General features: G+C 38.9%; 1 protein-coding gene across 6 annotated transcripts in view; it reads left to right on the top strand.

Moving 5' to 3' along the window:
- The first annotated feature begins 22,023 nt into the window (after window positions 1-22,023).
- The window catches only part of LOC102910632 (solute carrier family 7 member 12-like), a 65,679-nt gene continuing 63,429 nt past the window's right edge, over window positions 22,024-24,273 (top strand). For all 6 annotated transcript variants that reach the window (XR_013048965.1, XR_013048967.1, XR_013048966.1 and 3 more), the window contains exon 1: window positions 22,024-22,794. Coding sequence is in view for 2 of the 6 variants with exons in the window: in XM_076563813.1 (XP_076419928.1) it covers window positions 22,125-22,794 (670 nt within the window). In the remaining 4 variants the exon portion in view is untranslated. The remainder of the gene's footprint in view (window positions 22,795-24,273) is intronic.

Consider the following 24,273-nt stretch of genomic DNA (forward strand, 5'->3'; position numbering starts at 1 on the left):
TGTACAACATCCAGAAGCACCACCTCCTTTGGGAGGTCATGGGTGGAACAAATACCATTATTTTACACTGATATTTGTCAGCATTAATGGTCTCAATTACCCAATTAAAAAGACACAGATTAGCATACTGGATTAGACAACAGATTCCATATTTCTGCTGCATACAAGAAACACACCTTACCAGTAAGTATAGACATCACTACAGGGCAAATGGATGGAAAAAGATATTCCAAGAAAATGGGTCAAAGAAGTAAGCAGGTAGAGATATTTTAATATTTGACAAAATAGACTTTAAATAAAAATTAAACAGAGTAAAAATCCACCAAGACAATACTATAAGTATGTATGCATCAAACATAAGGGAACCCAAGTTAATTTAGCAAACAAACAAAAGAACTACTACTGTTAAAATCATACATTGGCCTTCACACACTCTCACCCATGAACATATCATCCAGACAAAAACTAAAAAGATAAATGCTGGAGATAAATGATGTCATAAACCAAATTGACCCAAAAAGTGTTTACAGAGCATTTCACACTAACACAAACACATGCACTTTTCCTCAGCAACTCAAAACTTTCCTGAAAATTGACTATGTACCTTGACAGAAAGTAAAGCTCAGCAGAGAAATACTAATTGAAATTGCACCCTATATCCTATCTGACAACCACAGATGAAAGCTGGATATCAACAACAGAAAGTATACCAACCCATGAAAATTGAACAACCCATTAGTTAATAGAAGTAAGATCAAGACAAGAATGAAGAAAGAGATGAACAACTATTTAATAATTTAATGTAAATTAAAAATACATCATACCCAAACCTATAAGGCACAATTAAGTCAGTTCTAAGTATCAACTTTACAGCACTATGTGCCTACAAAGAGAAATGGAGGGGGGGGGATATGGATGTCCACTAGATAGCAAGAAGCCTGAGCCTTTAGCCAAATAGTTTAAATAATATAAGTGTTTGTGTGTTTATTTGGTTCTGAGTGCCTGCAGGCCCAAGCAGAACTGGAGATAACTCCAGCTACAAATGGCACCCAATGTGGGGCACGAATTTCCACCTAAAACCTGAGAAAGAAGATTCTAAAATGGAGCTAAAAACAGTTTCCTAGTTGTCTCTCTCAAGTTAGCAGTAACCTGTGGGCTTGAGCTACTCTATTGTGGGTTCATGGTGTGCATGCTTGACCTACACCATGTTAAACAGAGGTGTCTCTGAGTAGCACATTATGCTACATGGTGGATATAGTTCTTGCTAGATTAAAAAAAAAGAGGTTTCTGGGCTGCATGCTGCTTTGATAGAAGCATAGACCCACTGCTTCTGAGAGTTGATTGTACACATGGCTCCCAGTTCCAAAGCTGGCAGTAAACGTACAGCCGCCATGTTAGGAAGCTGAGGTGGGTAGAGTCAGCAGCCACAGCTGCCATTTCTGTCTTAGAAATGCTGCAGTTTAAAGCAATCGATCACAATAAGACAGATTCATATGGAATAAGACTTTAAATGGTTTACAGTGTGTATAAAAATTTATGTAGGCTTGGAAGAGTTAAAAAAGTAATATATGCAGTTATATAAAAAATAAATAGTTTTAAAAAATAAAGTCTTTAAAGAAAAATTAAAAGTAATATAAAAAATAAGCCATGTAATGATGAATATCACACAGAGAATCTGCATTGTGTTGTCTTTGGGATTTTTAACTGCAGAAAGACATTGGATTGTAAAAGCTGCTGTGTTAAATCAATATGTTTATTTCAAAGTTATTTTGACTTCAAAATTTGGATCTAAGGATATGTTGCTTTGGAAAGGAGGCTCTGCTTTTGTTTCCACAGAAAGCAAGAGGCTATGGATTTGTTCCAGATTAAGATACATCAGGGTTGACTAGACAAGATCCCTTGAAAGGTTTCCGATGACACCATGGCCCAGATGATCCAACATTTCAAGGCAACTGGTTCAGACAATACAGCCTCATGGACTTCCCTATAATTCTCTATTTTTCTTTGTGTCCCCATAAGATACAGCACCCTCATGCAGCAGGAAGTAGTATGAGAAGCTATGCCTGAATTCCCAAATATGCCAAGGGGCTTTGGAGATGGAATTGGCTCACTCCTTCTCTAAAGCCAAGCATATTGCTAAAAGAAAAGGTTGAGAGATTTTTCTGTCCCATATCAGAAGAGCCCTCTGGTATTGCACAGAGAAAAACCAACATTTTTTAAAGCAGGTTGATTATAAATGCAATCTCTTTCTAAAGAAGAAAAGTAAATAGTTTAGATATGATAGGATGAAAGGGTAGATTTATGAACCTATTTTTAAAAAGCAACAACTTGTTTGAAATGTTTTACATTGCAATGGGTTTTAGTTTATTGATACAAATTTAAAGTTAATTTTGTTATACTGTGTGTATATTTCTACTGTTGTTTAAGGTATTATGTTTGTGCAGCTCATTTGAAATTGTAATGGATAATTAAGAAATAGATTAATGATTAGTCATCTATGATATTAACACTTGCAGTCATGTTAGTTAAGTTTTCTAGGTATACATAGATATAATTCAATTAGGTAGGTAATCTTCAAACACTTCAAAGACCTACAGAATATGGCATTTAAAATGTTTAAAAATTTAGACTTTCTGGACAGTGAGACATGTCTGCTCCTGGCAGCACTGGATTTACTTTGGAGAGGAGGATGGGCATCAAAGACACTCTGTATGGAGTTTGTCTTCTTCTTGTCAAAAATAGCCAATTGTTCAAGAAAATGTTCTTGCCTGGCCTGCTTGATTGACTAGACATGCAAAACCCATAGGAAGGTGACCACTGAACTTTGCTTGGTAAAATGGATCTTCAGGTCCCTGATTCAGAGAAGAAACTATCAGACATTCTACAGGACACAGAAGAAAGTGACTGAGAGACTCTAGGCCTGTGGGCTGAAGACAGATGCCCCAACTTTACAGAGGAACTTTGGATGGCTGTCCAGGCTGCCAGATCTCTCTGTCTACCATGCAAGACTTCTGAAAGTTGCTTGCATTCTTCTCTAATTTCTCAAGTAATATTATATCCTTCTGATGTCTTTGGTGTAGGTGAAGACTAGATAGTTATAATTTACTTAGTTATGATAAAAGATAAGTTAGATATGAAACCTTAGACTCACAAATATAGATGGATAGGATATCTTCTTTAAATTTTGCCAAATACAAATAGACTAGATATTATAACTATAATTCTTGCTTGATAATTGTTTTGTTATGTGTAATTTTACTATGTTAATGTGAAAACATTCCTATTGAAAAAAAGAAAAGGAGAAGTGCTGTGGATGTCTTTCTGTATGCAGTGAAAAATGTGTTGGTATGATTGATTGATAAATGAAACACTGATTGGCCAGTAGCCAGACAGGAAGTATAGCATAGGTGGGATAAGCAGAGAAGAAAATTCCAGAATGTAGAAGGTACTAGTAAGCCATGAGCCACATGGCAACTTGTAGATTAATAGAAATGGGTTAATTTAAGATATAAGAACAAGATAACAAGAAGCCCGAGCGATTAGGCCAAACAGTTTAAATAATATGTGTCTGTGTGTTTATTTGGGTCTGAGTGGCTGTGGACCTGAAATAACTCCAGCTACAGAGAGAGATATTAACAACACAATGGCACATCTTAAAGCTCTATAACAAAAAGAACTGTCGGGCTGCGGTGGCACACACCTTTAATCCCAGCACTTGAGAGGCAGAGCCAGGTGGATCTCCATGGGTTGAAGGCCAGCCTGGTCTAGCGAGTGAGTTCCAGGACAGGCACCAAAACTAAAAACCCTATCTCAAAAAAACAAAACAAAACAAAACAAACCCCAACACCCCAAAGGAGTAAACATCAGGAACACCCACAAAAACAAAATGAATAAAGAACCTCACACTAGCATAACCCAAAGAATACACACACACACACACACACACACACACACACACACACACACACACACACACACACCACCATCATCAACTACAACAAAGTAACAGAAATTAATAATCATTACTCAATATCTTTCACGATATCAATGTACTTAATTCCCCAACAAAAAACACAGACTAATAGAGTCAACATGAAAACAAGATTTATCCTTATGCTGCATACAAGAAATGTAATTCAAAATAAAAAATAGGTGTAGTTTTTTTTTTTAACTCTTTGGGGGCCTGCTATCCAGCTCCCAAATAACTACACTGAGACTTATTCTTACTTTTGAATGCCTGGTCTTAGCTTGACTTCTTTCTAGCCAGCTTTTCTAACTTAACTTAAATCATCCTCTTTCACTTTAAATACATTTTGCCTCTGGGTTTCTGACCTTTCTTTATTCTAATATTTCTTTCCTTTTTATTCCTTGGCTAACTGTGTGGTTGGGTGGCTGGCTCTGGGCATCTTATTCTCCTTTCCTCATTCCTTTCTCCTTGCTCTTCTTTTACTACTTATTCTCTTGGAATACAAGCCCCACCCATTTCTCTCTCCTGTTTAGATATTGGCCATTCAGTTCATCTATCTATTAGACCAGTCAGGTGTTTTACACATGCAGAGTAACACAACTTTACAGAGCTAAACAAATGCAACATAAAAGAATGCAACACATCTTTGCATCATTAAACAAATATTCCACAGCCTAAGTGAATATAACACATCTTAAGCTAATATTCCACAACAAATAGACATTACCTCAGAGAAAAGGGTTGGAAAAAATATTTTGTAAGCAAATGACTCTAAGAAGCAAACTGGTGTAGTTATTCTAATATGTAACAAAATAGACTTCAATAAAAAATTAATCAAAAGACATGGAGAAGGACACTTCATATTCAACAAAGGAAAAGTTAATGAAGATGACTTCTAAAATTTCATCATCTATGCCCCAAACACAAAGCACCTATGATTGTAAAGGAAGCACTACTGAACCTCAAATCACACATTGACCCTCAGCATTGATAGTGGGAGAGTTCAATACCCTACTCTCATCAATGGACAGATCATCCAGGCAAATTTAAACAGAGTAATAATGGAACTAACAGACATTATGTCTCAAAGGACATTTCAAGCAAACACAAAATAATACACTTCCTTCTCAGCACCATATGGAATATTCTCCAAAACTGACCATATGCCAGATCACAAAACAAGTCTCAACAGATACAAAAAAAAATTGAAATAACCCCTTGCATTCTATCAGACCACCATGGACTAAAGCAGTATTTCAATAAAAGCAGAAACAACAGGAAGCCTACAAACTCATGGTAACTGAAAATTTGTCTACTGAATTACTACTGAATAAAGGAAGAGATGAAGGAAGAAATTAAGCTGTAAAGAATAACCCTGCTACAATCCACAGACCAGGATGGCTAAGTAACATGGAGGGCTCAAGGTGGGGACACTTGGGTCCCCTTGCAAAGGGGAAATAGAAGAGATTTCAGGATGGTCTATGGGTGAGTGGGGAAGGGCACATGAAGAATTTGGTTGGTGGGGATGGGGAGTTGGTGGGGATGGAGAAGAAGAGCATTGAAAGAGATGAGTGGAAATCGGGGGGGATATTCAAGGTCAGGTAGAAACATGGGGAAATGTAAATTCTCAGGAATCTTCATGGATGACCACAACTAAGACACATAGCAATAGCAGATATGTAGCCTGAATGTGCTACATGTGACCAGGCAAGATTTTCAGTGCACAAATTTTGGACACAAACCCCATAATCTTTGTTCTACAATCTGTCCTGCCTATGGGAGGTTTTGGTGTAAGTGGAGCACAGAGAGTGTTGGAGGGGCCAACCTGTGATTGGTCCAGCCTGGATAGTGCCATGATAGTTACCTCACACCTGACAGTGCCTGTGGTTCCAGGATGTAGAGATTGAATGTCCCAGAGACCTAGGATAGAACCAAACATGACTGGAGAAAAAAATGTCAATATAATGATGCCCAATTATATTCCCTTATACTCATAGATTGGTGACTACCCTAATATTCCTCAGAGAAGCTTCATCCGGTAAATGATGCAAACAGATATGTAGACCCACAATTAAACATTAGGCTGAGCTTGGACAATCCTGCTGTAAAATGAGAAAGCTTTTAGGAGCCAGAGATGTTAAGGACATCATAAGAAAACCCATAGAATCAACAAACTGGGCCTCATAGCATCTCACAAAGTCTGAACTGCCAACCAATGAGTTTGCATGGGACTTATTTAGGCCCTCTGCATATTTGTGAATGTTGTGTAGATAGCTTGGACTGATTGTAAGACTCTTAGCAATGTGAACATGGCCTATCTTTGACTCTTTTGCTGGATTTTGAGACCCTATTCCTCATACTGACTTGCCTTACACAGGTTTTATATAAGAGGAGGAGGTTAGTGCTACTTCAACTTGATATTCCATTTTTTGTTGACATCCATGGGAGTGCAAGTGTTACAGACTTGTCAGAAATTCAGGCTATACATACACCTGGGAAGGGACATATCCTGAATATCTCCAACTATGAAGAGAAAGGTATCCTAACTTGTCACAAAGCCAGCCTATACCTGAAGCTGGGGTGCAGTGGGTGATGATCTTGCAGGATGTACCAATTCTGCTCCTCTATGAGAGACAGTCACTACACTTGAGTTCTCCTCCACCACTACCCCTTAAGGGAGTTGCCCAACAGAGGCATCCTTTTTTCTTCTTCTTCTTCTTCTTCTTCTTCTTCTTCTTCTTCTTCTTCTTCTTCTTCTTCTTCTTCTTCTTCTTCTTCTTCTTCTTCTTCTTCTTCTTCCCAGCCTGCCTTAGGGAATGTCCCAGCTGACATATCAGTTTCTTCTCAGATCTGACCCAAAATGCTACTTCTTCTGTTTCACTATGCTGAAATGAAAACCCCTGTGGAAATGTAGCAATCTCCTCTAGTTCAGGGGACAAGCTGTTAATTTTTTTTGCTCAGTCTCCCTAAGACAACATCCCAGCAAATATTCTGCTCTGTGTCATCAAAAGAAGATCTTCACCTGAAACTCTTAAGAAAGAGATTTATTTGGGAAGGAGGAATCCAGGAGAGTGGCTGCCTATGCCAGAGTGTAGAAAGACAGCCCATAACTGAACAGGCAGAGGGTCTTATATATGGCTTCCTAGGGTTGGAGTTTTTCCAGGGAGAAGATTTTCTGTGCAAGGACTGATTGCTTTTCCTACCCAATGATTAGTTGTTTTCATATTCAGTTGGCTGGGGACAGATTTGGCTCTGGTTTCAGGGTCAAACTGTGTTGCTTTCACTGACCCTTTTAAATATTTTGGCTTTAGTTTCAGGGCCAGGGTGTATTTGTTTCATTGGCTCCAGTTCTAGTGCCAAAGTGTGTTTCTTTGGCTCTGGTTTTAGGGTCAGGGTGTGTTTCTTTGGTTCTGGTTTTGTTATATCTGCATCATGAGTCCCCCAGAGACCACCACAAGCATAGTTCATCAAGGCAAAAGCAAAGAGCCTTAATTGCAAGCTCAAGTCTGGTCTCTCCATGTGTTCTGACACAGCAATTGAATAGGGAGAGCCTGGAGCTCAATTGAGGCAGGAATTTTAAGGAGTAGAGAATGGAGATGTAGGAGAATGCCAGGTTCAGATGGGCATTGCACTCCTTATTTGGCAGGAGTTGGGCAACAAAATTATTGTCAAACAGGGATTGGTATTGGCATTGCTGCAAGGAAATTGGTAACCTATATATAAGTGATGTAAGCTATTCTTTATGTCTTGGGACATCTAGTACTTGTTTCTCTCAATTCTGATTGGTCCCCTACAAGGTACAGTCTGTGGTTTTTCCTAATTATTGTAAGGATATAGCCTACTCTCAATATTGTTAGTCTGAAGCCTGTCATGGCTGTGTTAATGTTAAGTTAGGCCTCTTCAGTTTCAGGGATAAAGTGTTTCTTGAACTGGCTCAAGTTTCAGGGCTAGGATGTGTTTCTTTTACTATCTTTGGTTTCAGGGCCAAGGTGTGTTTCTTTCACTTGCTCTGGTTTCAGGGACAGGGTGGGTTTCTTTCACTGGACCCTTTACTCTACATGGAGGCCTGTCCTTTTCTTAATAGAAACAGAGGAGAGGATTTGGGCAGGGAGAGAGGGGAGGTGGGAGAATGGGGATGGTGGTGGGAGTGGGAGGAGAGGAATGAGGAGAAATTGCAATTGGCATGTAAAATGAATTTTAAAATTTAAAAAACTATAACAATTAAATATAACAGTTAATCAACTGATCTTTTTTAGTTCCATACAGTGTAGTTTCAATAGTTCATTGACAGAATCCATTAAGCTTTTAAATGTAAGAGCTAGTCATCCACAAGTTACAACAATCTGTGTTTTGTTCTAATGTGAATCAGCTTTGTTTCTCTCTCTTGTCTGATTGCTCTAGTTGGGACTTCAAATATTCTGTTGAATAAAAGTGGTGCGAGCAGGTCCAGTCCCTTCTTCCCTTCAACCAGGCTGAGCAAAGTGTCCCTGCATAGACTCCAGGCTCCAAATAGCCAGCTCATGCACTAAGGACAGGTCCCAGTCCCACTGCCTGGGGAACTTCCAAACAGTTCAAGCTAATCGACTGTCTCACTTATCCAGGGGGCCTGATCTAGTTGGGGCTCCTCAGCTATTGGTTCATAGTTCATGTGTTTCCACTAGTTTGGCTATTTATCCCTGTGCTTTTTCTAATCATGGTCCATGCTGAGCTGAATCCCCAGGGGAGTCCTTACCCTGGAGGAGATAGGAATTAGGAGTGGGCTGGGTAAGGGGGCGGGCTGGGCAGGAGGAGGGAGGACAGGGGAATCCATGGCTGATATGTAAATTTAAATTGAACTATAAAATAAAAAAGTGGTGAGAGCAATCTCGCTCCAAATCTTAAAGAGAATCCACTCAGTATAATGTTAGTGATGAGTTAGTTATATATGGCCCTGTTCTTTCTTCAGTGTGTTCCTTCTATACCTAATTGAGCCAACACTTAACTAAAAAACATTTTTAAAATTTATCAGTTGTCTTTTCTTCTTCAACATGATTTGTGTTCTTCATTCTGTTTATGCAATGATCACCTTAATTGATTTGCATTTGATAAATTATTCTTGCTCTGACATATTTGAATTGTTGACTTTCCTATGACATTTTTTGAAATATGCTTATTTGATTCTTTCGATGTATCTATATAAGCATGTATTTCCTAATACATATCAAAACTTCATGATATAAAGGTGCAATGTTAAAACAATAAACAATTAAATAATTGTGAAGCTGACTAGAGTAACACCTACTTGAATTTCTAAATATTTAAGAGTTAGCTATTAATAAACTTGAGCAAATGGCTGAATACTTACAAATAATATTAAGCCCCTGATTCAATTGATGGGGAAGTAGCTACTTGGTATTTGAGAGTTGGTGGTGGTACAGAAACTTCTGCCTGTACACTCCCTATGAGCTTAAGGGAGCCAAACACATTGAACCTACCACAGGTAAGTACCTTTGAGAAGCAACTAGAAGTAAGGGAAGAAACCAATAGGTCTCTACAGATCTGAGGTAACCAGAACCCATTCATGTGGGTTCTGGGACAAAAATCAACTTCACATTAATAGTGTATTCTTATTTACTTTTGTTGGACAAGCTAATATTTTCTTTTTACAGTGGCTCAAGATCAGAACAAATTAAGACAGTAATGTAGGACTGCGTGAGTACTGAATGTCCTTTCTACTATAGGCACTTAAAGAGGAAAAAGCTAGTCTCGCTTAAAAATGTCCTTGATAGGCCAGACCAAATGCCAATAGGAAGAGAGGAACTGGGTACATAATCCCATCCCTACCTGTTGTTTTATTGTCAACCATTGGGAAACAAAGTGTGTTTTTTCTAAGAGTTTAACCTCTGCTAATTTCACAATGCTCCAAAGGAAAATCACAAATCCAAGACTGTCCGGGAAGCATAATCTGGTATGGAAAGTTTTTTGTTGTTGTTGTTGTTACTATTTTTTTTCAAAGACACAAAGTTGAGTGGATAAGAAAGGGGGTGTTGTGCTATGTGGGCTTCTTCTGCAGTATTATTGGTTAAGTACTCAGAGTAAATGTAACAGTGCATAACAGGGATTGATGTTAAAACTGAAAAAATGTGTCTTTCGTGGGACTTTACACTGAGTTGGCTAGAACATCTTGGTTAAACTTTCTGTGAACTAACTTCACTGTTAGGTTCATCTCAGGATCACAGCTTAGCTTTCTCTGAAGTCAGATTCTTGACTTAAACTTTTCCTACCTCAATTCTGTTGTTAATGCAATGTTTTTATGAGTTTATTAAGTTTCAAGGCCTCCCTTCCCAGAAATTTCAGAAACGGCCTTCTACTTTTCATATTGCTCATCTCATGGTCTTTGTGACAAAGTTTGTCTACTCTCTGTTCACTTCAGACACAGATATACCTCAGATTAAGCACCTCCTCCTTTCAATATTTCCCTTCCACTGTGCACTCATTCCTTAATACAGCCTATGTTTATTAAATGTCAAAATTATTTATTGTTCATTGACCATTTGAAATTACAGAACTTTTTTTTTTTTTTTTTTTTTTTTTTTGGTTTTTCGAGACAGGGTTTCTCTGTGTAGCTTTGCGCCTTTCCTGGAGCTCACTTGGTAGCCCAGGCTGGCCTCGAACTCACAGAGATCCGCCTGGCTCTGCCTCCCGAGTGCTGGGATTAAAGGCGTGCGCCACCACCGCCCGGCTTGAAATTACAGAACTTTTTGTTTGGTGTTTGGATACTGTGTTTCACCATGTAGCTCAGATTGTCCAGAAACTCTGTTAGCCCAACCTTGCCTCAAACTCACAATTCTCCAGTCTTCATTTCCTGAATGCTGAGATTATAAACACTTACTATGATGTTCAACTCAAATCTAGTTTTTCATAACTTTTTTTTTCTGCAAGATAGAAGGTTCTTTTGTAACTCTAAGCAAACAAGTCCACCTATTTATGCAATTCAGATTGATGGTTAGCATGAAGATCTGTGCTTCTGGATGTCTTTGATTGAACCAAATATCTCCCTGAGTCCAAAGTAGCAGCTGTTTCTTAAAGAAATAAAAGGACATTACATCCAAAGAAACCATATACCAATGTTTTTCTTGTATCTGCATGCTGTATGACTTTGCTTAGAGACTTGTAAACATATGTCTAATCAATTCTCATAGGACATTATTGACAGACTAAGGAAACAATTTCACCAAATTCGTAGCTGAAAGATATTCCCTATGAAATGGAATTAAATCCAATTGAAGAACAGTTGGTTGAATGCATAGTGATCATAACACTATTGCAATGGTGGGCCTGGTATTTTGGGAATATAACACACAGAGTTCCAAACTCTTCAGGGTTGTTAATGACAGTTCTCCCACAGTAGCACAGATAGTATCTTCCCTCATTATTAAAACAACCAGGAGGACCTGTCTGGACTGAGTCAATCAGGTCGATCTCAGTCCTCGGGGGAGACCTTGATCTGGAGGAGGTGGGAATGGGGGGTGGGCTGGAGGGAAGGGGAGGAGGCAGGAAGGGAGAGAACAAGGGCATCTGTGGCTGTTATGTCGAACTGAATAGTATTATAAAATAAAATAAAATTAAAAAAAAAACAACCAGGAGGAAAGAAAAATTCAGTTCAGTTACAACTTAATTTCTCATGTTTTGTATTCATAGAATATAGTGTTTACAACAATGAAGTTTTACAGTCTCTGAATGCCACAAACAGCAGTGGCAATAGCCTATATGGTTTGCATCACATCAAGGGATTCCTTGGCCAACAACTCATAGGGGAACACTCACCCCTAGGACTGACAGTCACTTAATTTTATGGATTTATGAGAGTTCCACTTTCTACCCCTTAAGGATATAGTCTGCATTAAGATTTTAGCACTGTGATGACACTTTGGGTTTTCACTAGACTGGTCACCAGAGCAGACATTTCCCGGCACCCTCTAAACCACTGCCAGCACTCCAAGGTGGGGTCTTCCTTGTAGATTCCTGAGAGCCTCCCCAGTACCCTGCCTCTTCCCATTCCCATGATGTCCTCATTTATCATGGTATCACCCTCCCTGCCCTCCCATTCTGTCCCTGTTCCAACTTGACCCTCCCATTTCCCTATGTTCTCATTCCCCACTCCTCATCCTCCTCCACCACCACCCCATTTCCAGTCCGTTCATGTAGATTTCATTCACTTCTCCTTCACTGGGCCATCCATGTGTCCCTTCTAGAGTCCCTGTTAGCTAGCCTCTCTGTAGCTGTGGGTTGGAGTCTGGTCATCCTTACCTTCACATCCAGTATCTACTTATGAGTGAGTACATATTATATTTGTCCTTCTGAATCTGGGTTACCTCACTCAGGATATTTTATAGCTCTGGGAATCCAATAGATGAGAGAGAGGAAGGATTCTGCAGGCAGGGGATATCGAGTTCATGATGGGAAGACATGCAGAGATGACTGGCCACACTAGTGGAAGCCCATGAACTGTAGACTATGGTCTGTGGAGCCTCCATGGTACTGGACTAGGCCCTCTGGGTATGGAAGATGGCTATTTGGCTCGAACTGCTTGGGAGGCACCTAGGCAGGGGGATCGAGATCTGTCCCTGATAATGGGCAGGCCTTTGGGAGCCCATTGCCTGGTGTGAAAGTTATGGAGAAATGCCATTGATGCTAGTTGTCTTCAGTCTAGTAAGACATCAATGTTTATTAAATGAGTCTGTCACTGTCAGTTCTCATTGAGTACCAATGTAAAATGCTTCAGGTAAGTGTTGGGAATATATCACAAAAGTCCTCCTGCCCACAGATTTACAGAGAAACCAGTAATGTTAAGCACACAGGATTGTCTTTCCACTAGTAAAGATGTAAAACCTGTTCTTCCATCTAGAAAGCTGAGAATTGGAAGTAATTAATAGCCTGGTGGTCAGAGTTATCTGTTAGGACAAGCTATATCAAGCTCCCACACCCAGGACTGAAAGTGGCTAGTAATCTAAATGGCTTTTACAGCCAGGGACTCCTCAGTACAGGAGATTCCTAACAGTTTAGATTTATATGTATAGCCAGAGGTACACCCAGGCTGACAGAAACAAGACCAGAGGTGGGTAATAGTCCAGATGATCTCCATATCATCTGCATTACTGAGGCCAGGCCAGATCATTCCTTATACCCTTAAGCTAGTACATGTGGTCTACCTCTAGACCTCATCTTCTGGGAAGAAATGATATGTACCCTAAGTTGAGTTTCAATGTAATTATGCTTCCTTCTGCACCAGAGACAGTATTACACCAGTGTGGTGGTTGGAATAAAAATTGCCCAGATAGGTCCATGCAGAGTGGATCTATTAGGAGGCCTTGTTGCAGTAGGTATGGCTTTGTTGGAGAAGAGATTTCACTAGGGGTGGTCTCTGAGGTCTCAGAAACTTGAACTTCACCAGTATGTCATAGTCAAGTCCTACTTCCTGTGGATCCAGATGTAGTAAACTCTCAGCTACCTTTCCAACACCATGTCTACCTGCATCCTGTCATGCTTCCTGCCATGAAGATAATAGATGAAACCTCTGAACTGTAAGCCAGCAACAATTAAATGTTTTCCTTTATAAGAATTGCTGTGGACATGATCTACCTTCATAGCAATAATCCCCTAAGACAACCAGAAACATTCTTTTCCAAATTATACTGTATTTGAATTTGTTGGGAATAAACCATCTGACATTAGACTCTCTAGCAAGTTTGATCCAGGTTGACAAAGTCAATCTGCACCACATTTTCATTCTCACTTCTTCATGCTTTGTTTCCATGCCTGGCACTTGCAGAAATCTAGTTAAGTAATGAGGATGATTACTTCACCTATTAGTTACTTGCATGGAAATCTTTGGAAGAGGCCTTTGACACTGTGCATATAGATAAGGGTATATTTTCATTCTCTATGGGCAGTATAGGTTGGCTCTAGGAAGTCCACCTGACAATCCCTCATTGTATGGCTTGGTTGATTTATCAGTGTGGTTTATGTTTTTCATCAGAATATCCAACCATCAAGGCATGGTGAACATACCTTATATGTTAGAACAACATTCAAAATATAGGATAATTTAACAAGATTATTAGTGCACTTAGCTATTTTCTGATTTATGTTGGTTCATCTGTGACAGGATATGATAAGAACACAATGGGTAATCTCCAGACATACTCAAAGACATGTGGTCCACATTTTAATAAAGGGACCTATTTTTTTTTATTTCTAGGAGGACTTAATAAGCTATGGGTCGCTACATGGAAAATTATCATAGGTTCTGGTTTTTATCAAATTTTGTTATATACATCTATATGTAGCCCTCATAGGGAAAATCCATCACTTGTTAGTTCTTCCTTTTCTCACTAACCATCCAGAAATAGAAGCCACTAAATGGAGTCTAGTTGTTAGTGGAGATAATTAAAGGTCATGTTTCTTTGCCTTTCTTTTCTTTCTCCAGACACATAGATCGTGTTCTAACTATTGTTATACATTGCTGTTTGGAATGCCTACTTTTGCTATCTGTGTGCCAGGTATCTAGGAATGGATAGTATAATACTTTAACTGAGTGACTGTTTAATTATAGGATGGTGATATTAGTGACTTGAAAGACATGGGTCTTAGGTTGTTCTGCATTATATTGGTAGCATGTCTTACAGAACCCACAAAATATTGATGTATAAATATTAAAATATTGATGTAAATATTCATTTTACTATCACAGACTGGGGAAGGCCAGCTCCCATGATCTGCTCCAGGGTTGTGAGTAGAAGACCCCAGAGTAGTAAGTGCTTAGGAAAAATTATTATCAGAAGGCTAGACATTTTCTCTCCGAGGAGTAAATAATAAAGAAACACAAATGCTTTTTGAAAATAACTTTCTCTTTTACTTCATCTTAAGAAGGGACTCTTACTCTGTCTCCACACAGCTGCATATCTCTATACTGCTGCAAACAGCTACATATCTTTACATACATACATATTTCACATGGCTATACATTGTTTTTACACACACACACACACACACACACATCTTCTACGTCTCTTTTCTATACAGCTTCTTCTTGCCTCCACACAGTTACAAATCTCCACACAGCCATAGCTAAACATCTCATTTATGTAGATCACTCACCATATAGCACTTCACACAGTTCCTTGGCACAGATCCTCTACATAGCAACAGCTCTTACACACAGCTCACCCTCTCACACTCACACACACACACACACAAACACACACACACACACACTTCTAGATTATTCACTCACTCTTTGCTCACTCACTCTTTCACCCACTTACTCTTCCACACTTCTCTCATGGTCCTTCTTCATTTCTCACTCAGCACACACACACACATACACACACACACACATACACACACACACACACACACTTCACTCACATTCTGCAGCAGCTCTCACATAGCTCTACACAGCCATCTCTCTCCACACTGCCACTGCTCTCTCACACAGAAAAACTCTGGACTATTAGAAATTACATTTTCAGGGTCCTACCCATTCTCATAATGCAAGATAAGAAACATAGTTTCTCTTAGGCTAGCAATGTCACATTGACCCACACACATAGCTCTAAGTTGGTGAGGGATCCCAGACAGTAAACAATTGGCTGAACCTAGAGTGGTCAGGGTACATGCAGAAAGAGAGTTACTACTGCAAGGAGATAAATGGCCTTGATTTAGCAATAAACAACACTTGGGGATTTGTCTCTGTGTATTTTCTGCAAGGGCAGTTTAGTCTGTTTAGAATTTGTTCTAAGGTCTTCCCAAAATGTGTAAAAGGCTGTCTTTTAGACTAAGAATACTGTTACTTCCCTGTGTCAGTAAGGAAGAATATTCTGGTATTATTTCTATATATCAATTATACAGCTTAAAACAGAAATCCACAGGTAAATTTGTGCCCCAAAGTATAATATTTTCTAGAGATGAACACACAAGCAGTGGGAAAACACTCATAGCTGGTTTTAGGAATGAAATGAAGTAGGGCCTGAGAAAAATTACAGACAGTAGCCATTGGTCAATAACAGTCAGTAACTCCACAGTTTTGTCAAGTGGGGCTTCCCAACAGGGAGTTATACCACTGGAGTCAACTTGTCAAACACTAGTTGTCACCTGCTATATTCTCCCTTGGTCCTTGGCATTTGAGGATTGTAGAGTTTGAATCTATGCCATCCAGGAGAGGTTGACAAAAAGATCTTCAGTCCAACCTTTTACTGGATGAACTGTTTTTGGAAGGCCTTCCTGATCAGAAGTTGCATGCTATCATGGCCCATAAGCTTTTTCCAAAGCTCATTGACAAGGGGACTACCTTCCCACCAGCAAGACATCCTGCTCTCTACCTGCCCTTATCTGAAGAGTGTCTGTGGGCCTGAAAGACTGACCTAATCTGAAAGCTGTCTCTAAGCCTGGATGCCTGATTTATCTTTAGGATGATCCTTGGCACAGTCCCTGTTAGAAGCTTCTTCTGTTGCACATATGGTAAATAAGACTTCTACTAGGAACTTTGCTCCAGGACCCTGCTACCACATAGGAAACCTTATGATAGGAGTGTATCACTTAATGCAAATTAGGGTTTGTCCCAGACTTCCCAGCCCTATATATTTCCTATACTCTGTGTTTCACTGGAGGCATTTCTGGGAGAGCTTTCTCTGTCATACACACAGCTTTCCGAACCCTGTTCACTATTCTGCTCCCTCCACCCTCATGGACCTATGCAGCAACGATCCCTGAGAGAGAAACAGAACCACAGTTGGCATCCACAGACAGGGACTCTCCAGGATGGATGGGGTTGGTGGACACTTCCCCATGGCATGATTTGTCTGGCTATCCTTCAGAAGGACATCAGCATTTCTTTTCTCTCCTGTTCTCTTTTCTTAATGGAAAATTCTGCTTCTTACCAAGTACTATTAATGTTTACATTATTAATGTTTACACCCTATTAATGTTTAATTCATGATGGGCACAGCCTGTCCTTCCACCATGTATGCATGCAGGCACTCAGGGCTCGGCTGGGTCTTTGCCTTCAGCTGCAGTCACCACACCAGGGCCCATGTGCGAACTGGATCTCCCCGTCCAGCAGCCATGCAGCTGGCAGCTGGCCATCACATGGAGCCTATATACCAGCCATCTCTTGCAGACAACCTGCCTATGGAGCAGAGCCCTGTGTCTCTGCAGTGGGGAGACTTATACTGGCAGTGGCCTATGTCTGCCGCAGGAACACACAGGCTGACATCCTGTGTCTCATGTCATGGCCACCACTTGCACTGTCAGGGGCCTGTGTCTGCCTTGTGAGCATGTCAGGTGGGGTCCTATGTCTCCACCATGCAGTGTGTGAGGCAGCAGAGGAGTTCCGTAGCCACTGTTGCGGCCACTGCCATAGTGCGGGTGAGGTTACAGGTGCCGACAGCTATGCGCAGATTGGAACATCTGTCTCTCTGCCACTGCACATGGAGCAAAGCCTGTGTCTCTGATGTGCACTGCATGGTGGGGATCTGTGTCCCTGCTGCCAAATGGATCTTTCCGATTCCCTGTTCCTCCCCAACCTCCACCCAAACACAGAATATTTCCCTTCCCCTCCCCACACCCTGACTCTGTTGCCCCTCTCTAGGGGTGGTAGGCACTCTGGCAGCTGGTATAGGGTGGTGGTGGGGGAATGTGGGTAAGGTGTGGGAGGGAGCAGTTGAGTATCTATCTCATTTGTATTTGTATAGTAATGTTGGATATGCCATGGCGTGTGTCTGGAGGTTTGGGAACAACTTTGCAGAGTTGGTTCTTTCCTTCCACTTTTAAATGTGTTTTGAAGACCTTCCTCAGATTTTCAGGCCTGTGTGGCAAAAAAGTTTACCTAGTGATTCCTCCAGCGGCTTCCAGATCAGGACCCTGAGACCTAAATTTACTACCTTGTTTCTATCAAGAGTCATGTCTTTCAAAGTACACACCTTGCTGCTAAGCAAACAAACACTGCCATTCAAAACTTGATTTGATTACCTTACCCTCATGAATAACTGCTCTCACCTAAAAGGAGAGTCCTGTTAGGCCCTGCTACTCAGAATTGAGATAGTAACATATGTTCATGTTACAAAGTTTGCATGAGTAATTATTGTGATTGCTTGCAGAGGCAATTAGTCAACTCAAAGGGAGGGGGAGAAAACCACAAAATAAAAGAATTTCAAAGTCTTGTCATGCCATTTGATGAGTCCAAATTAAAAAGAAAGATAGAAAGAATAATGAATTTTAAGGGTTTCTAAATACTGTTATAAAAGGATTTGAATTTTCTAAATAAATTGCTTGATTTAAATTTCATAGAAAATACAATGCCTCTGGGACTGCTAACATGTTTTGCCCGTGTTTAAGATAGTGCTTTCTTTGTTTGTATTGAAACCTTGTTATTTCATTAATAAAATGATTTCTAAACTTTAAATGGAAAATATAAATGAACAATCAAGTAAGAAGGATAATGTAAAAAGATATAAGCATGAAATAATGTAGAGTTAAAAATAAAAAAGGGTAAATCTTTTACATGTAATCTGGTCATCTCCTTTTGCCAGATGGTGGGACTCCTTTTCCAGTGGTGGGACTGATTGAATTCAAAATATTAATGGCTTTTATATCCTCAAAACTGTGGATATTAGTGTTGGAGAGAAGACAGCAATTAAGAGCAAATGTGACTCTTGCAGAGGACACAGGTTGAGTTCCCATCACACACATGAAGGATAATAATTATCTGTAACTTATTTCTAGGACATCTGATGCTCTCTTCTGACTGTAGGAACTGCATTCACATGATACACATACATGCAAGTAAAATACCCTTACACATAAATTAGAAATAAATCTGATTGTAAAACTACAGGTACAAGCAGATACATCCAGATAGGGAGAAAAACCAGCAATGCACTCCTACAATTACCCATCTAGGAATCAATAAGCATTCAGATGATTCTTCAACTTCAGAGATCTCTCTGTATCAGGACAACCAAAATTCAAGTAAAGTTCTAAGTGCTCTTCATGACAAGCTGGGAAACTGCATCTTAGAAATTGAACCTTCAAAATAAATGTCAGTTATATAACAACCCAGCATGAAGTCTGTAACCAGCCTGTGTAATACTCAGGGAAGTTGGTATTAAACAAATTAAGCATAGAAATAAAAACTCAAAATATGGCATAAGAAGGCCTGTATTCTGTGTGAGCATTTTCCACTGGAAGAACGATTCTGACTCTGAAAACACAGAGATTTGAAGAATACTCAACTATGAAGATTTACCTGAATGGATATAAGATACCAAATAAGCTTGATACATTGGTAAAACAAAACCAAGGTTGCAACATAAGACATCTCATAGAGCACATTTTAACCTTTCACTAGGGTTACACTATCACAACTTTATATACATGGGCAAAGGTATTTGGTGACTCACACATATAATCACAATCAAAGCCAAATTTTGTCTTGAAACTTAGAAAATTTTTATTGTTTGAAGGATCATTTCTTACCTAGGCTTCTCAAACAAACAAGTGGAAATATACCTGCTCATTTACTTAACCCCTAATGTTGACATAGCACCTAAAAACCAGTCTTATCTGTTCATTTTGAAGCATTTGTCAGGTCTATTTGAGGTCTACAACTCATTCTCCTTCTTGTGGGAATGGGAATCAAATCACCACAAGAATAGGTAGGACTGTGAAGGACTTGCCTCCTCCTCATGTTACCAGAGCATTCTCTACAGTCCTCTCAGATAGTGACTTATTGCTCAGAGTATTACTACCCTACAACACCAAATATATTCACTAGTGGAAAGGGCTTTAAATATTGAAGAGATTTATATCACTGAACTGCTGAAAGGGGTATTGTGTCTATTCTTTAAAGAAGAAGGCTTTTTCCTGTTAGTCAGTCAGGATTAGTTAGAAATTCTGGGCAAAAATTGATAGGCCATACAAGTAAAATTTATCAGCTATCTGAATCATAGGATGCAGGGTCTAAAGTTTGACTTCATATGTCTTGACTACTTCCTTTAGTAAGATCATACTTTGTTTCTCCTAGTTTTGTTGTTCAGACATTGTCAATAAAATTCTAAATTAATCTGTTTCTTCTTGCCTAGATGCCATTAAACTCCAACTATTGCTTCAGGGTTTCAATTCAGTTTTAGAACAAGATTCAAGTCTTCCTGTCTTAGCTAGATCATCTAGAGTGAGAGTTCATGATCCTTTTAGATAGAGACAACACATGTTTGTAATGAGTAGCAGTTACTGAAGATGAGGTCTCCTATGCCTTGGCTTCTCATAAAGAGTTGCAAGGATCATGTCTCTCAAAGACATGTTAGGAATTTTCCCATTTAGGAAAATTAAGCCATACACATACATGAGCCATAAAAAAGTTAATCTGAATACTCATTAATAAAGAAAAGCTCTAACAGAATTGCTCTGGACCATCCCAAGGATTATACAAACCTGCTACAGTCATGAAGAAAACAAGTCAGTCATGTGCAAGAGCATAAAAGGATAATCCCTCATAAAACTACTCCATATCATTTTGATTAATTAAAGTCCCTAGACCAGGAGAGGTAGGTTTTGAAGTGGCATGCTTACTCAAGCCTGACCCATCCCGTGCAATTATTTTATTCTTTTACTCTCACCTTTCATGTAAATTAAATTTTCTCTGTTAGGACTCCATATCTTTCTCACTTTGTTCAAGTTACAAAGAGCCCACTATCCTCAATGGGATACTACTGAGACTGTCTCTGGTAACAAAATCATGTACTTTCTTGTGCTAAACTGTCACATTTGAAATGCATTTATGAGTAGAAGTAATGTACACTAATAACTACAAGAAAACAGTGATTGATTTATTGAAAGTGAAATGACAGCATTTTGCTACAGTTGCTAAATGGACAGGTGAAGTACAAATCTTTGCCCACCTGAGTTCAAAGTAAATAGTATCTAATACATCTATAAGACACTGTCTTGGTGTAAATATGTGAAGTAGTATTTCAGGGTTGTATAATAACATTACAGCAGTAGCTGTTCTCTTCAGAGTTGTCTCTAGAGATTAAACTGTGTTTCTCTACTGCATTCTAACTGTGAAAGAAAAGCAAGCCTCAGTTGACTAGAAATTCCAATGCTGAATAATCCTGTTTTGCTTGGCAGGAACCAGAATATCTGTGATGAATTCACATTAGAATGGTGAGGGTTCTTCACTCCTCAGTCATGTGTATCAACTGAGAGAAAGCAGGTAAACTGTTATAATGTTTAACTTGTAGAATAATAATGTGCTTGACTGAAGAATTCCAGGAACTAATTCCAGGAGGTCAAGATGGATGATGTTGTTCCTGAAAAGGAGAGAAGGAAAAAAGAAAGTAGGAGCACAGCTCCATGAGGAGACTTTCCCAGCACGTTCTTCTTGCCAACATTGTACTGCCTTATAAAAGCTGATTTGCATGTTTTACTTACATAAATTTTGTTGTTGTTGTTTGTTTTTATCTTTTGGTTTGTTTTGCTTAGTGTGTTTGTTTGCTTTTGTGGAGTAACAGATTTAGATGTCCCCTGATCCTGCCAGTGTCTTTTACTTGAAAATTCCTCCTTTTTTTTAAACCCTATCAATTGCTTTCCTTATATTGGTTTTAGCCCAGCAAACAAATAGATTTTAGGGTGCATAGTGTTTTACCTCCAAAAGTATCTTTAAGAATGACTGGAAATACTTCTGATTAGCATATAGAGGCTTGTCATTGGCATATTGATATTTTAAATATTATTAACAAGAAATATATTAGCTGTGATCTTAGAAAGAGTTAAAACTAAGATTTTTGCTGTTGTTTTTGTGTTTTGAGATAGGATTTCTCTGTATAACAGATCTGGCTGTCCTAGAACTTGCATTGCAGACCAGGCTGACTCTGACCTCAGAGATTTGTCTGTTTCTGCTTCCAGTGTTCTGGCATTAAAGGCATGTGCCACCATAACCCAGCTAAAAGTTAATTATTTTAAAACCCAAGTTAAGTTCAGGCTTAAAAATCTCTTATAAGGAATAGATGTTTTAGTCAAGGCAACATCCTTTTTGATAGGGTTTTGCAGAAAACTACAGAGAAGCATAAAACAGAATAGCCCTATTTTGAAGATTTAAAAGATAGAAAAAGGCAAAACTATGCAGCTCTTGAGAGTGATAGGATTCTTCCATGGAAACATGCTTTTGTTAAGTTCCACCGTAGGGGGAGGGATTTTGTTTGTGTCTCCTAAAGGAGTATTAAAATACTCCTCACTGAATATCCCTGTCTCCCTAAGTATTTGGGCAGGTTGTGGCTTGCTGAACATGATGAATGCTCTCTGTCTTGCAGAGTTGGCAACCACCTTCCCTGTGAGTGCAGCATCCTACTATTTCCTCAAGAGATCTTTTGGATCCTCCATTGCTTTCCTGTGTCTTTGGATTCAGCTTTTTAATCATTTCCTAGGCATTGGTGCTCAAAGCTTATTAATAGCTAGTAATCTTGTTCAACTTTTCTATTCTGGATGTCCAGTTCCAGAGCTCCCAAAGAAATGTCTGGCTTTGGCTGTTTTGTGGTCATTTGGAATTCTCAATGGTCGAGGGATAAAAACAGTGGCTCAGGTTCAGACTATCAGCAGTCTCATGAAAATGGCTGTTCTTTGTCTCATTTCTGTAACTGGAATTGTGCTGTTAGTGATTGGGGAAAAGGAGAATATGTCCAGGTTTGAAAATGCATTGGATGCTGAACTTCCTGATGCCTCACAGATTGCAGATGCCATTCTCCAAGTAAACTTTTCATATGTAGGAGCATCACTCCTGGTCAACATAGCAGGTAAATCCATTCATACAAATATCTAGCAGTACGCCATAAGAGTTGGCCTCAAATTGAGAGGGAAATTTTAATGATTGCTTTATGCTATATAATGAAGTGCAATCTTCTCTATAATGTGGGATTATATTTAAAGGATGTATGTATATTCGATAATGTAGACTGTATATAATTTAGATTTCTTCCAGCCATGTCTTCTATATAAACTGGGGAATGTTAAGAATCTTCAAAAATTAGAGATTTTTAAACACTCTTGGCTTAATTTCATGTGATCCCACCATCTTGAAATAAGTAATAATTATATAAAAAATGTATGGGTAAAATCACATTTATAAAGCGACAATAGGTCTCAGATTTTATTATACTTCACCTCAACTTTAAAGCTTTGTTTTCTTCCCAGAAGTACCCACGATCAAGCTTGTCATGTGTAGTCATCACTCTTGGTGTATTTGCATTGAAAAGTATATTGTACTCTCATATATATATATATATATATATATATATATATATATATATATATATATATGAATTGGAATAGTAAAATGCCAGTTATATTTAATTCTATCACGCAGCATTCAGGACTTTGTGATAGACTACAGTTATCTAATCATTCTGAACTCATACTTCTCACTATCATGAGCATTTCAAGTGTCTCTGATATTTTCATCCTGGAGACAGTGCTATAATGAACATTTTTGAGAATGCAATATTATTTTCTGTTGTACAATAATTATCATGAAGATTTTACCGTACCATAAGAGTTTGATAATAATTGCACACAATTCTACCTGTAATATCTAAAAGATTTAATGAAAAGAATTCATTACATATCATGTAAAGTTTTATTTATTTTTCAGTAATTGCTTAACATACAGAGTGATGAGTTTCACTGTGGCATTTCAATACTTGTTTGTCTTAGGGTTTCTGTTGTTGTGACAGAACAACCACAACCAAATATCCAACTTGAGGAGGAAAGGGTTTATTTCATCTTACAGTTTGTAATCCATCGTCCTGGAAGCCAGGGTAGGAACCTGGAAACACAAACTAATGCAGAGACCATGGAGGAATTCTATTTAGTAGATTTTTCCTCAATGCCTGCTCATCCTGGTTTCTTACACAACCCAGGACCACCAGCCCAAGGGTGGCAACACCCACAGTGACCCATGACCTCCTACATCAATCATCAATCAAGACAATGCACCACAGGCTTGCTACAGGTCAATCAGGTGAGGGCATTTTCTCAATTAAGGTTCTCTTTTTCTAAAATGACTCTAGCTTGGGTCAAGTTGACATTAAATTAGTGAGTACTATGTGTACTGTTATATTTTGTCATCAATATGATGACACTACCTTTCTTCCATTCTCTTTGCCACCTTTTGGATGTTTCCTTTTCTTCCTCCTGATAGTTGTCCTTCTGTTTCTTATCACATAATTCTGTTATCTTTTCTCAATCCCCTCTTCAGCATACTTCCACTTACAAAT

This window comes from Peromyscus maniculatus, chromosome 2 (genome assembly GCF_049852395.1).
Source record: "Peromyscus maniculatus bairdii isolate BWxNUB_F1_BW_parent chromosome 2, HU_Pman_BW_mat_3.1, whole genome shotgun sequence".
Taxonomy (NCBI): Eukaryota; Metazoa; Chordata; class Mammalia; order Rodentia; family Cricetidae; genus Peromyscus; species Peromyscus maniculatus.